This window comes from Peromyscus eremicus, chromosome 1 (assembly GCF_949786415.1).
Source record: "Peromyscus eremicus chromosome 1, PerEre_H2_v1, whole genome shotgun sequence".
In the NCBI taxonomy this organism is placed as follows: domain Eukaryota; kingdom Metazoa; phylum Chordata; class Mammalia; order Rodentia; family Cricetidae; genus Peromyscus; species Peromyscus eremicus.
The window spans coordinates 67,526,249-67,540,925 of record NC_081416.1 but is presented as its reverse complement, the minus strand read 5'-3'; the positions used below and the strand labels follow the sequence as shown (position 1 = coordinate 67,540,925).

General features: G+C 45.7%; 1 protein-coding gene across 1 annotated transcript in view; it reads left to right on the top strand.

Moving 5' to 3' along the window:
* Nucleotides 1-14,677, top strand: part of Dock1 (dedicator of cytokinesis 1) — a 514,332-nt gene that overhangs the window by 462,872 nt on the left and 36,783 nt on the right. Inside the window, exons 39-42 of the mRNA XM_059265078.1 lie at nt 7,124-7,213; nt 7,965-8,069; nt 13,590-13,731; nt 13,856-13,934. Of these exons, the coding sequence (XP_059121061.1) occupies nt 7,124-7,213; nt 7,965-8,069; nt 13,590-13,731; nt 13,856-13,934 (416 nt within the window). The remainder of the gene's footprint in view (nt 1-7,123; nt 7,214-7,964; nt 8,070-13,589; nt 13,732-13,855; nt 13,935-14,677) is intronic.

Here is a 14,677-nt window from a genome sequence, read left to right as displayed (position 1 = left end):
CACGCCCACAGGCCAACCTGATGTAACCATCAGCCTGTGGAGGCCGAGGACACCTTGTAGGAGCGGTTCTCTCCTACCACCATGTGGGTTCCAGGGTCAAACTTTTGTCCTTAGCTTTAACAGCAAGGGCTTCCATCCACAGAGCTATGTCACTGTCCCTAGTGTGTTTTTAGAGCAGTTTAGATTTATTGCAAAGCTGGGCAGAAAGTATGGAGTTTTCGTTATCCCCCTGCCCGACACCCCAGGACTCCAGAGTGTCAACACAGTCACATTTTTGCAGCTGAGTCCCCTCTGGCCACTGCTGGAGCAGCAATACCTTGGGATTGAAGAGGCTCCATCACTTAGGCATTCCATGAAGTTCTTCATACAATAGCTTGATCATGCTGCTGCTTCAAGCCACCGCTGAGTCTGGGGGAGACCTCAAATGCATAACTCTTCTTTCCCCACACCTGATACCCTGTCAGATCAGCTCTGTCCCATCAGTCCCCCAAGGAATGTACTACCCTTTGTACCAGCATTGCACCCAGCCCCTCATTCATTCACAGAGAGGTTGCTAATAGGACAAAGGTGGATCCTTGCAAGAGAAGGGCTGGCCATTTCTATATAGAGTCCTATTTGTCTGCTAAAAGCAACCACCTTCAGTCTGAGTGATGGCAGCAGCTTATTGGGTGGATCAGCAGACAGCAAGCATGCAGGAGGACACGACACAGATGAGATTTGCGAACTGCACTCACGGCCCAGGCTCAGCCATGCTCGTGTCTGAGCATGTGTGCAAGCATGCTTATAACCATTTAAACCTCAAGCTTTGTTTGATCTTGCACTTTGAAATGCATTTAAAATTTTTATTACATTTATTCATTTGTATGCCTATGTGTGTACACATAAAATAGATAAAATATAATAAAAATATCTTAAAATTATTTTTAACAGGGTGATTAGATTGAAGCTAAATGATACCTCAGTCTCACCAAACTATGGTTCAAGCACAACCTCATAGACATAGATTGTCACCTTTTGTCTGGTTTTCCTTGAACTTAAGGAGACCTTCACTCTATGCTTACTAGATAAACATGGTGTACACCCTTGAGCTGATGCACTGTCAGGGCTTTGAGTGGTAACCCTGGGGAGGTTGGGCCCGACGCATCCCAGGCAATGTGACTTGTAACAGTGTGTTACTGGTGGACCAGAAGGAAGGCCCCGTTCTCCGATCCACAGCTGTATCCTGTGTGTGGGGAAGCCTTGGCCATTGGACTGGGCTGAGGTCAAATTCTAGGAAAGCTTCTCTCTTTACCTGGCGCCATGATGCCAACAAGGGCAACAGGAATTTTTGCCCTTTAATATTGGGCACTCTGGCTGGTAAATTATGACCTGTTAGCTTTCTGTGTTTCCCCCATACAAAATCGCTTTTCTATTTTTGCTTTTCTTCCGTTCTTTAGTGTTTTGAATGACTTTCGGCCTAGCTCTTGGCATCTTAATCTTTTCCTTTCTCTCCACAAAATGTCATTTCCATTCACTCTCGTCTTCATTCTCCAACATTTCTTCCTTCCTTGGCCCAACAATTACTGCAGACTCCTTTCCTGCTCCATTTTTACCCCCACCTGGGCCTCTCCCTGCAAAAACCCTCTGTTCAGCTTTATCGGGGAGGCAAGTGCTCTTTTCTGAAGCTGCTCCAAATTGTCTGTCTTATTGTGTTTGGCTGAGGCCTAGTAATTTTCAATAAAGCCCTTAATCCGAGTACTTCACTGAAAATTACCAGGCTTCTCTGTGGAGGACGAGAGTTGAAAATAGCAGCCATGCTGTTGGGGGAATTTAGAGGATGGGCGCTGCTCCTAGCCCAGGTGGCTGTGACTCTGAGTGCCTGAAGCCCAGACCCCGTCGGCCATTAACAAAGACAATATGTAATTTGTGGCCCAGATGATATGTGGAGCTACAGCTGTTTTCAACTGGAGTTCTGTTTCTTCTTTAAAATAAGATCTCGTTGATGAAGTTCACGCTTTACCTTGTGCCAAACTTGGGATGGGGGATTTGTGGGAAACAAAGCGCATGTGGCCTGCATCATCTTGTGAGCTGTAAATAGAAGTTCAGAGATGTGTTTCCATTTTTGGCGAGCTGGTTGGATTTTCTTTCTAAGTAGGGTGACGTTTTCACATCCTGTGACGTCCCCTTTATGAAGGCTGTGGGTAAGCCTTGTAGAACCCTGCCCTAAGTTCGTGTTCACACTCTGCAAGCTCTCGGGGTGAGCCAGACTCTGTCTCATCAGACCCAACCTGTGTTGAATATTCAGGTCTCTTAGGTTCTTGGTGATTTGATGCTATTAAAAGGAATTCTTCTCTGTTAAGGCATTAGGATTAAGAACGATGCTGCTGTGCTTTAACCTATAGGAAGTTTTTCCACTAACAAGCCTACTGTGTGCCACAGGCCACTCTGCACCCTGATGGACATGGTTAGACTCAAGGGATTCGTGGCTAGCATCAGACTTCCCTAAGAGTGGATAAATAGCAAAACTTTCCTTGAGCCTGTCACACAGGTGGGCATGAGTAGATCTACTTCACACGTGCAAACGGTCCCTTGTTCAGATTTGGAGACTAGAGATGCTCACTGAGCATGAAGGCCTCCTGCTGGTCCTGGGCCACTTGGTCCCTCTGGTGCAGAGGGACCTCAAGCAAAGCTGTGGCCTCTTCCACACCGTTGATCCTCATCCGTTAAACACCAGAAAGCTGTGTGGGACTCTGGAAATTCAGGAGGTAATTGAGTGTGACTCTTCCCAATAACTGCCAGGGAAAACGGATGAGCAGTAGAAAAATGGCCGAAAGTCAAGCTTCACATAAAACACCTTTGCTAGTGAGCTGTTCACAGCTGGTGAGTGCACTATACCAGAGTGGCCCGTGGGAGTCCTGGTGAGTCGGCCATGTTAAGGATGAAGGACCTTCTGTCTGATGACACCTGTCTCGTCATCTGCTGCTGCTCCACCACCACCCTGGAGGGTCTGCATCCTTGTCATCCACTTCATGTCTGCCTGTGAGAAATCAATACTTGGTATATTCTCTACCACCACTCTGGGGGGGGGGGTGTTTTGCTCTGTTGCCCCCACACACACACACTCTTATTCCCACCTGACAAGATCTCCCATGTAACCTAGCTCTAGATGGGCAGTCAGCAAATCCCATTGATCCTCCTGTCTCCACTCCCTCACAGAGCTGGAGTTACAGTTTGGTGAGAACGCGCCAGGCTTTTTTATATGAATGCTGGGGATTTGAACTCTGCTCCTCCTGCTTGCACATCAAGTGCTCTTACCTGCTGAGCTGTCTGCCAAGTCCCATACTTGACTTTGTGTGAGGGTTCTGGGACTTGAACACATGTCGTCTTGCTTCTGTGGCTGCCACCCACTTTCCTTATGGCACCAGCTCCCCAGCCTCCTCTGCTACCACTGCCATGACTCTCAGGAAGGTGTTTCATCAGAAAAGGATATTTTCTGCAAGCAGGGCTCAAAGAAATGGGAGATCCTGAGACCAAGGTCCAGGAAGAGGGGAGAACCTTTCCCGTGGGGAAGAGCCCAGAGGCCAAAGTGCCCCTCTGGATGCTAGCCAACAATTCCCCAGATGCTATAAACTGGATTAAAGACCTCAGATCAGAAAATAAAGTTGTCTGCAAATCCGGGCATTTTCATTTGGAGCTGTTCAAGCCTGCTAAGCCTGTAGTTCTTGTAAGAATGGAGCTGATCCCGGGTTCAGTCACCAAAGGTCAAAGTGATTCTTTCTCAGAGACAATCTAAATCTAGATCATATTGAATCTGCTTCCTCTGTGACGCTGAAATATTTTCCGAGGCATTCGTGTTGGAAGTATGAACTGCCCACACTCCCGGCAGAGCCCTGGTCCAATTAAAGATAGATGAAAATCTGCCCAGTGTGGAATCCTTTAACACAAGTGGAGGGGCATGGAAGGAGGTGTGTGTATTTATAGGAAATCTGATAGAAAACACAACCATGAGACCTCAGGGTGAGCAGGATAAGATATTTACTCGAGACCTATATTTCTTTTAAAAACAATTACTTGGCTATGTATCTAAAGTACTTCATCTGTCATTTAGGATCAAGACAGATTAAGCTTTTGCTCGGAAGTGAATTAGAAGGCTGAAAACTCTGAGCAGCTAAGAGAAGGTATATTAGCTTGCAGAAACTAAAGAACAAGCTGCTAAAGGAGACCTACAAGGAAAGGGAATGTTGTCTTTGAAGTGCAAATATACTAAGGGAGACATGGGTCACTGGTGCCTAAAAGAAACATTACAGGGGAGAGTGTTCTTCAGGGAATGTGAGCTCAGGCTTCAGAAGAGGACATTAGAAGTCTAGAGAGGCAAGTGTGAGTACACAGAGAATATGAAATAACATCAGCCCAAAGGGAACAGGGGCGAAGTGTGGACCCTAGACACAATATTCCTGTCTTCTAGACTCCTCTTCAGACAGGTCTCCCTATGTCTGAAGTCCACAGCAACTTACTTTTACTTTGCTTTTCAAACTATTCAAAATACAACCATTAATTCAGAACCCCATCTTTTTTTTTTCTTCCTCAAGAATACCAAGTGATTTTGGACATAAATGCATAATACTCCTGTCATCCCAGCACTTGGGAGGTAGAGGCAGAAGAATCAGGAGTTCAACATCATCCTCATCTATATGGTGAATTGGAAGCTAGCCTGGGACTCTATGAGTCTCTCTCTCAATACCCACAATGAGGCAAAGGGGAATAGTTTATAAAGTAGTGGTATGAAAAGAGTATCTCTGGTAGGTGTAGGTATAGGAGTGCCCTTCAGTTAGTTGAGTGAGTCACTAATACCCCAAACCTGTGGTGGGCCCATTCTAGCAGGCAGGATACTGGGCTCTGTGACAGGAGTGTGCCGAGTGACAGCCCTGGAAGTGCTGGCATGTGACCTGCAAGAGTAAGAATGAAAGTCTCCTGTGTATCTGCTGTGTGACCTTGAGCAAGCTCTTTCCCTCTCTGACTCCCAACTTCCCTGTCTGCAGCCTGGAAATGACATTCTCCTACCAGGTGGTTGGAGAGCTTGAACCAGGGAGCACAGGTGGTGGAATATCATGTAAGCTAGAAGCTGCTAAAAGGCTCCACTTTTATTTTGCTCCCACCTCGATCATCTAGGCCAGAGGCTCTCAACCTTCCTGATGCTGCGACCCTTTAATACAGTTCCTCAGGTTGTGGTGACCCCCAACCATAACATTACTGTGTTGCTACTTCATAACTGTAATTATGCTACTGTTGTGAATTGTAATGTAAATATCTGATATGCAGGATATCTGATATGTGACACCACCCCCCCAAAGAGGTCTGGACCCACAGGTTAAGATCTATGCCCCTTGTCAAGGAGAGACTATCCCCAGTAGGTCTTGGTCTTTTTCTAGCTATTAGTGGGCAGGAATGAGTAGCTCCCATGAGGATTAGCACTGTGATCCCTTGGGAACAGCAGGACTGTGGAAATGTAGACATTTGAGGCTAGGATTACAGTTTGTTGAGAACTGCCTGAGCTTTGTCGTTTCCTATCAACCTTCAGTTCTGTGTACTGAGCCTTGAGGAGCAGGTGGTAAATGTCCTCAAATTTCATATGAGTGACACCCAGCCCTTGGCTTGGGGGAATACAGTCTGGGTAGGGAAGACAAGCATGTTCCAGTTTTAATACGCTAGTGAAAGTTCTGGGTCACCGAAGTCCAAAGGAGAAGAGTCAGCAGCAACTGGGAGGCGTCTTAGAGGAACTTCTACACCCAAATCCACCCATGCTTCTCAATCCTCCTAGTTTACCTTTCCCAGGGGAAATCCAGGCCTAGCATCAAACTACTGCATGTCAAAAGTTTGTTCACACTTTAAAAAATAAATGCTAACAGCGATCATGATGATGATAAGGGCTGAAGAGATGGCACATCTGTTAAGAGTATGTACTGTTCTTGCAGAGTCCCAAGTTCAGTTCCCAGCACCCATACTGGGTACCCCTCACAACAGCTTATATCTCCAGCTTTAGTGGGTTTCATCGCCTCTCACCTCAGAGGGCACTGGCACACACACACACACACACACACACACACACACACACACACACACACACACTGTAGCTGGAGAGCTTCTCTCCAGGTCCCACCAAGCCCCGCAGTCCCACAACCCACGTATAAAATAATCACTCAGACGCTTATATTACTTATAAACTGTATGGCCATGGCAGGCTTCTTACTAACTGTTCTTATATCTTAAATTAACCCATTTCTATAAATCTATACCTTGCCACGTGGCTTGTGGCTTACCAGCGTCTTTACATGCTACTTGTCCTGGTGGTGGCTGGCAGTGTCTCTCCCTCTCCGCCTTCCACTTCCCAGAATTCTCCTCTCACCTTGTCCCGCCTATACTTCCTGCCTGGCCACTGGCCAATCAGTGTTTTATTTATATAGAGTGATATCCACAGCACACACACACACACACACACACACACACACACACACACACACACACGAATAAAATAAGTAAAAGTTTATCCATGTTTTTAAAGTAAGTTACTTGAAGAAGCACCTTTAAACTATTTGCCGTAGGAAAGGTCCCTTTTCAGATACTGGCAGGATTTGAAAAATCTGAGGAGGAGGAGGTCATCTGCAAAAAGCAAGCATTCTGGAGCTTTGAATGGACATTTCTGGCAGTGTGCATTCTGGAACATGACAGCTATGCAATGGGGACATTTGGGAAGTGGCCACATAGTAGATGTTCCTAGCAATGTGTCTTCACCCTGTGGTGTCTTTTCCCTGGCTCCAAGGCTGCCCTGACAGATGGTCCTTGGCGGCCAGTACTGGCTACTGGAGAGTGAGGACAGGTTATGATGGGCCAGCACCACCATGCCGTGGTAAGAGGTGGTGTGACGGATGAGCCTGGGGTTGAGCAGTTTAGTCAAGACTGCAGGGCCTGAGCCACAGGCCAGAACCTCTAGAAAATACTTGTATACTTCCTGCCTGATGTCTCCCACCGCCCCATGCCTGTTAATCTAGCAGATTTCTAGATGTCTCATTGTGAATAATGATGCTACTGTTTGGCTGGATGCGTGATTCATTCTTGGATCTCTCTGTTTTATCTATGTCACTCACAGATGTGGGAAGAGGCCATTGCCCTGGGCAAGGAACTTGCAGAACAGTATGAAACGGAGATGTTTGATTATGAACAGCTGAGTGAATTGCTGGTAAGCCTTCGCTTTTGGTTTTGTTTTGTTTTTTTTCCTGGATTTTCTCATTTCAGCCTTCACATCGGGATCCACCTCAGATGTTCTCTTGGCTTTGACTTGCTCCCTATTTGTCATCTTGGGAAATGGTCGTCCTTTATCTGCTGGTGGATTCCAGCCCACGAGCATTCACTTTGTATTCTCAAATAGGCCAAGACGTTAAAGCTCCCATTAGTGACGCGTTACAAACTCCCGACAGTCTAAGTACAGGGGTCTTGACAGCCAGAGTCTCTGAGAGTTTCACCTAGTTTAAAGCCCTCACCCTTTCCACGAGAGGAGGCGGACAGGTGGTGGCCAGAGCCTTGTCATGCCAGGGCATCCTCTAAGTTATCAGTCGCTGCCTTCTCAGCCATGCCTTTTCTGTGCACAGCAGACCATGTTTATGGTGGAATATTTGTATGTAATTTAAAGCAGAGTAATTCTGTTCTTCAAATTCTCCCAGTATCTGATCTGTATCCTTAAAAAAAAAAAACAGCAGCAAAACCACTAAGAGTGAAGGAAAATCATCCCCTTGGATTATTGAAAATACCCCCAAATCACAACTAGTGACCAAATGTGGCTCATTTAGGATACCTTGCTGGACAGTATGAAAAATGTCAAAACTACCGGATTCTCCCAGGCACAGGCCTCAGGACCCCAAGAAGAATCCAGAAGGGTAGATGCTCCAATTTTCTGCTCAGCCCTGAAATGAGTTTTCATTTTTTCCCTCCAGAAAAAGCAGGCGCAATTTTATGAGAACATCGTCAAGGTGATAAGACCCAAGCCAGACTATTTTGCTGTTGGTTACTATGGGCAAGGATTCCCTTCGTTCCTTCGGGTAAGTTTGAGTCTTCTTGCTGTGAACCAGCATCACTCACTCAGCAGAGATACCCCTTCCAGTCGTGGTGTTTGGCCCAGCAAAGTCCTATGCTGACTCTAGGGTGCTAGAGAGAGGGACCAAGAATATTTGCTTTAATTATATGAGGACTCTGGTTACATATGCACTTTTTGTGTGATTTTTTTTTTCTGAAAGAACTCTCCTCAGAGATTTATATTTGTGTTTAATTGTGTCAACATATACATAGCAAGCTGGGGAGATGGCTCCTTGGGCAAAGCACTTGCCACAAGTCTGAGGACCTAAGATCTCCAGAACCTACATAAAGTCAGACTCAATGGCGCTCATCTATCATGCCAGCACTCCTCCCAAAAGATAGGCTATGGAGACAGGAGACTCTGGAAGCTCATGGGCTAGCGAATCTGGTATATATAGCAGTAAACAACAAAGGTACCCCACCTCAAACAAGGTCCAGGACATTGACCGACACCCAAGGCTCCTCTCACCTCCAAATATGCTCTATGCACACACATTTACACACAAACATGCATACACATAAACACACACATAATATAATTTACTGTTTGGGGCATTTTTAGTTGTGCATTTTTCAGTGGCATAAACACACACACACACACACACACACACACACACACACACACACACAGACCATCACCACCATCTAGTTACAGAATTGCCTCAGCTTAAGAAACTAGAACTTAGGCCCAGAGAGATAGCAGTTATGAGTGCTTGCTGATCTTCCAGGAGACCAGAGTTTGGTTCCCACACCCAGCTGAGGTGGCTCAAAACCACCTATAACTCTAGCTCAAGTGGTTCAGCTATCTTCCTCTGGCCTCCACAGGCACAATCATACACACACACATACGCACATGTATGTATATATATGTGAGTGGTGTGTATATGTATATATATGTGTGTGTATATATACATGCATGTGTGTATGTATACATATATTATGTGTATATATCTATATGTATATTATATATGTATGTATCTTTAAAAAAAATAACTAAAACTCCATACCTCTTAGCAATAGTACCCCATCTCTTTACTCCCAGCTTTAGGACCTAGCATTGTTATGTCTGTCCCTGGGAGTCAACCACCCTAGTTATAACTTGGGTCATACTATGTTTGGCCTTTTGTGTCTTACTTGCACTGTGCATGATAGCATCAAGTTTTATCCATGTTGTAGCATGTATCATAACTTAAGTCCTTTTCAAAGTAGGATAATATTCTATTACATGGACATACCATACTTTGTCCATTCACCCATTGATGGACATTTGAGTTATTTCCACCTTTTAACTAATGGGAATAATGATGCTGTGAACATAAAAAATTTTAATTTTAGAAGAAATTGGAAGTGGATTTTCAAAACCCTAGTGATTGAAACTGAATCCGCCCCTTCCCTGGAAAAGCAGAGTGTTGTTGCACATAACCAGAGCAATAGCTGTTGTGGTTGTTTCTGCTCTTTTGGGGGGCCTGCCACCCAGCTCCCAAATAAATTACACACAGGGGCTTATTCTTACTTATGACTGCCTCGCCTTAGCTTGGCTTGTTGCTTGCCAGCTTTCCTTAACTTAAATTGTTTCATCTACCTTTTGCCTCTGTGTCTCTTACTTCTGTTAATCTTACTCTTACTCTGTGACTTGCTGTGAATCTGGGTGGCTGGCCCCTGGTGTCCTCCTTCTCTGCCTACTTCTTTTTCCCCTCCCAGATTTCTCCCTCTATATCTTCTCTCTGATTGCCAGCCTTGCCTATTTCTTTCTCCTGCCTTGCTATTGGCCATTCAGCTCTTTATTAGGCCATCAGGTGTTTTAGACAGGCAAAGTAACACAGCTTCACAGAGTTAAACAAATGCAACATAAACAAAAGTAATAAACCTTAAAATAATACTCTACAACAAATAGCAGTGGTGTGCTTTTAGACAAGCATTTCCCAATATCCAGGTGAGGCTGGAATATGTAAATAAATGTTGCCCACAATGAGTCAAATCGGCTCACAGTTCTGAAGAAGACATTCTTGGTCTTGATTTCCCTGTCTCATGACATGTTTCTATGACTGTTATATGCATCAGGAAAAGATCCTACCTCAGATAAACAACCTGGGAAAGGACAGCCAAGGTTGATATATGACCTCTACATGCCAGTACATACATGGGTACCCCACACATACACATACACACATGCACATACAAAATACATACAACAAAAAAGGCATGATTAAAAGTTGCCCAATTTTACAAAAACTTTAGTGTCTTTATGTGTGCCCCAACATGTATGTGGCCCAGGGAAGAGAGGCCAACCTTGGGCTGGGCACACTCCTGCTCATGGGTATTAGAGTGCGGGCCCCAGACACAGAATCCCCCTGTGATACCAACTGTGGATGTAGTTATCTAACTCCAACCGCGAGACAGCAGCCTGCCTGAGCATGTGATGAAATGCCCCCAGGGAGGCTCACTGCAATACAGTCTCAAGCACTGGCTCCTGCCGGCTCCAGGGACCATCCTGGGTCACTTCCACCATCAAAGGACAAAATGTGAAGTAAGAATAAAGAGTTTAACGTGCTTGATTAATATTGAGCTGGCTTTCCCGACACACCTGAATAACTCTGTCGGGCTGCGGCAATATATTCATTACGCTTCACAGATCACCTGGCAGGGGTCACTCTGACAATGACATTACCAGTTACCAAAAAGTGGGCGGAATGTTTAGCAACTTCACGCTGCCGAGAGAGCAGCCGCTGAGCTATCTCGCTGGCCCCTTGGCACTGTTTCTCTCCATAAATCGAGCTCATTGCTTTTTTGCATTCTTATTAATATTTATAATTCTCACAAGGAATAAATATCTTTGACTGTACGTACATTTCCCCCTCGTTTTCGTGTTTGGAAGGACTACTGCAGAATGCAAAGTAGTGGACATTTCTGGAAAATACTATTAGTGTTTTCGTCTATAACTCTAGTGTTTTTCTATTAAAGCCTTTATGTATTTTTATTAGTGTGCCTTCTTTGAGGGTAAAGCTTAATAAATGCATGCTACTTTCTGAGTGGTCTGCTCTCTAGTAAATCTCTGCCTTCCTGAGATGTTTGGCTTCCGAGAGCCTCACAGGAGGCCCAGACTCTGTATTTATATTTCTAATTAAGACTACATATTACTTTGCTTTCTGCTTGACATTTTTCTTCCAGAAAAAAAATAGGGCATTTTTTTTTTTCTTCCATAATGATACTTCAAGCCATAGCTAAGCACAAAGCGGGGAGGTGGGGAATATCCAAACATTAAACTGTTACTTTCTTAGTAATTTGTTAAACTGCAGGATAAATTGAGATTTGAAAGGAGGGTTGTTCAGATCTGTTTGGACTGCTGTAACAAAACACCCTAGACTGGGTAATTTATAAACAACAAAAATTTATTGCTCACAGATCTGGAGGCTGGAAAGTCCAGGCTCAAGGGACCAATAGATTCCGTGTCTGATGTGGCCCTCTAGGGTAGGAGAAAAAAACCTTCTGAGACCTTTGTGGATCTGGTCCCTTCCCAGTGCTCACACCCACTCAGCTGCCGTTGCCTTGGTGACTCTGTTTCAGTGTGTAAAGGGTAGACAGGTGGCAGGGGCATTTAGGCCGCAGCAGGGGTGGTTAATTGCATATCCTAGGAGTCTCCCCTTATCTCTGTGGAAATGTGTTAATTAGGTAAGTTTTGGCTTATGGCTGAGTCAGCACAGATCTAAGAGTGTGTAGCAAAATGCTGCCCCTCTGTCTCTTTCTTGTACCTCTTTCTCTGTCTTCCTCCTTCTCGCTGCCAGCAACCTGTATCTGCCCGTGGACAGCCACTAATAAGCCAAGGCTGCACCTAGCATGACGAGCTGATGCAGAGACGTTTCTGAGGAGACAGAAGCAACAAAGGGAAGGACTAGGCAGGTGGAAGAGGCAGCAGCCTTCAAATGACAGTAGCAGTGTTCTGTGCTAGCCATGACACCTGTTTGTGACTCAGAGGACACATACAACACTCTGGTCCTTGAAGCGCTCCGTTACACGTCTCAGGACCCTTCCTTCCAGATGCACATGGAGCAACTGCCTCAAGCCCACCTAGAGAAGACCTCCACAGTGTAGCCCATGTAAGGAGAGCGCCCATCCACCGAAGCCCACACCAGAGTCACCTGGCCTTTGATAACAGCTTCCGGTGAAATCTAGATTGGAGAATGTTACTTAGAAATGACAAAAGTCAGTCCTAAGGGCTGTGTAAACTTTGTCATTGTTGATTAAGGATTATAGAGAGCTCCTCCTGCCAGAAGGAAGTCCTACTTTCCACTCGTCCCCAGCCTCCAGGCTTCAGGGAGGCCAGGAGCTCAGGGTCTTCATGGTTGGCCTGCTTCTTTTTACCTCCATCTCTGCTGATCTCCATGTGACACCCAGGAGTCGGGTCCTGCTCTAGGACCTCTCCTTAGTCCCCTGCAGTGCTACCTTCTTTTGGGCAGGAGAAAGATGACTTCACGAGTCCTACAGGGGAGAGGCAGCCACTGCTGGCCGCTAGATTCTCATGCAGGCTCTTTGCTGTGCCTGGGAACCCAGTTAACACAGGACTCAATTCACATGAGAGAAACTTAAAAATTAATTCATTTTACATATACACGGGGATTGTCACAAGAGAGCGTGTCCCAGATATATGGCCAGAGTTGATGCTTTTTGTTTTGTTTTGTTTTGTTTTGGTTTTTTGACAAAGAGCAATGAATTAAAAAAATAAAAGCAGGACAAACAGATCTCTTGACAGGATAGTAACTTCTGGGGATGTTACTGAGAGAGACGGTGGGGCAGGACACAGAAGCTGGGGGAGGGCCCGGGTTACTTTATAGCTGGTTATCCACGATGTGATTGGGGTGGAGTGTGAAAGGCTCCCCAAGTAAGAATCCTTACTGCTTCCTTGAAAATGATGGTAGAGGCTGACAGGTTTGGTGGCGCGTGCCTTTAATCCCAGCATCTGGGAGGCAGAGGCAGGTGGCTCTCTACGAGTCTGGGGTCAGCCTGGCCTACATAGTGAGTTCCAGGACAGCCAGAGATACGTAATAGAGAGACCTTGTCTCCAAAAAAGAAAAGAAAAGGAGGAGGAAGAGGAGAGAAGAAAGTAGAGGTTGAGAGACCCTGCGGTGGTCACAGTTCCGTGGGGGATTCAGCTTTAACTATCACTTGTGGGTGTCATTTCTCCTTGCACTGTGTGGCTTCCAGGGATTGAACTCAGGCTGTCAGCCTTGGCTACAAGTGCCTTCACCTGCTAAGCCCTCCTGTTGGCCTCCTCCATAGTTTTTTTAAACTTGTTATCGCTAAGAATGAAGCTCATGGGGAGTGCTCAGCCATATGTATTTGGGTGTTCTTGATTAGAGAATGCAGTTGCAAGTTATTCTTAAATGCAGTGACTTAAAAAGGAAAAAAAAAAGCTGTCAAACACGTTTTTGAAGACCAGCGCTCTTGTGTGTGAACCTGTGGCATTAGTTAACAGAGGTCGTTGTTTCCAGGGGAAAGTGTTCATTTACCGAGGAAAGGAATATGAGCGACGGGAAGACTTTGAAGCTCGGCTATTAACTCAGTTTCCAAATGCTGAGAAAATGAAGACGACGTCTCCACCAGGCGATGACATTAAGACTTCTCCTGGCCAGTGTATCCTTTAAGACAGCGGGAGGGCCACTCCTGGGAACAGGTGATGGACAGGTGCCCTCAGGTGGCAGGGCTTCTCTTGGTTGGTATGCATGCTGTCATTTGGTCCTTAACTCTCCACCTTCAGACATCCAGTGCTTCACAGTGAAGCCCAAGCTAGATTTGCCCCCGAAGTTTCACCGGCCAGTGTCTGAACAGATTGTAAGGTAACCATGCCAGCTTTCTTACCAATAGGAGGTGGCAAGATGCCAACAATGGGTCTCTTGCTAAGAATTCTGCCTTTTATGTGTGAACTTTAACCTTTGAAGAACATCCTGGATTTTTTTTTTCTACCTTCTCCCAAGAACAAGGGAAGGTAATGATTGCTGGCACCCACAAAAAGAGAAAGAAAGTAATTAGAGGGGTACATAGAAGATTCCTCCCCCAGGGTCTGGAAAGGATGAAAGCCGGGAGGAAAAAGGTCGCCCTTGGGTCTCCTTAGAGACCACACATTCGGGATAGAATCCCCAACAGTGCTCAGACCCCTCCCTGCCCCTGCCCTGGGCGGATGTGGACTCTGCCTTTATGAACAGAGATCACAGTATTTGCTCCATATGAAATAGAAACCTTTTGCCCTAGGGTTAGAGGAATCATTCCACTGGTAAAGCACTGACCTTACAAGCCTGAAGACTCAGTTCAATACCGAGAACCCACATTTAAAAACAAAAACAAAAAACCACCGGGCAGGATGCTTCATGCTTTAACCCAGCAATGGCGAGTTGGGAAGCAAAGACAGGGGGATCCCTATAAACTCCCTACTTGGCCAACAGCACCTGCTTAGCAAAATTCCAGGCTATTGAGAGACCTGATCTCAACCAAAACGTGGAAGGTTCCTGAAGGACCATTTCCAAGGCTGTCCTCTGACCTCCGCATGCCCACGTTCACCTCCACACGTGTGCACCCGCACGTA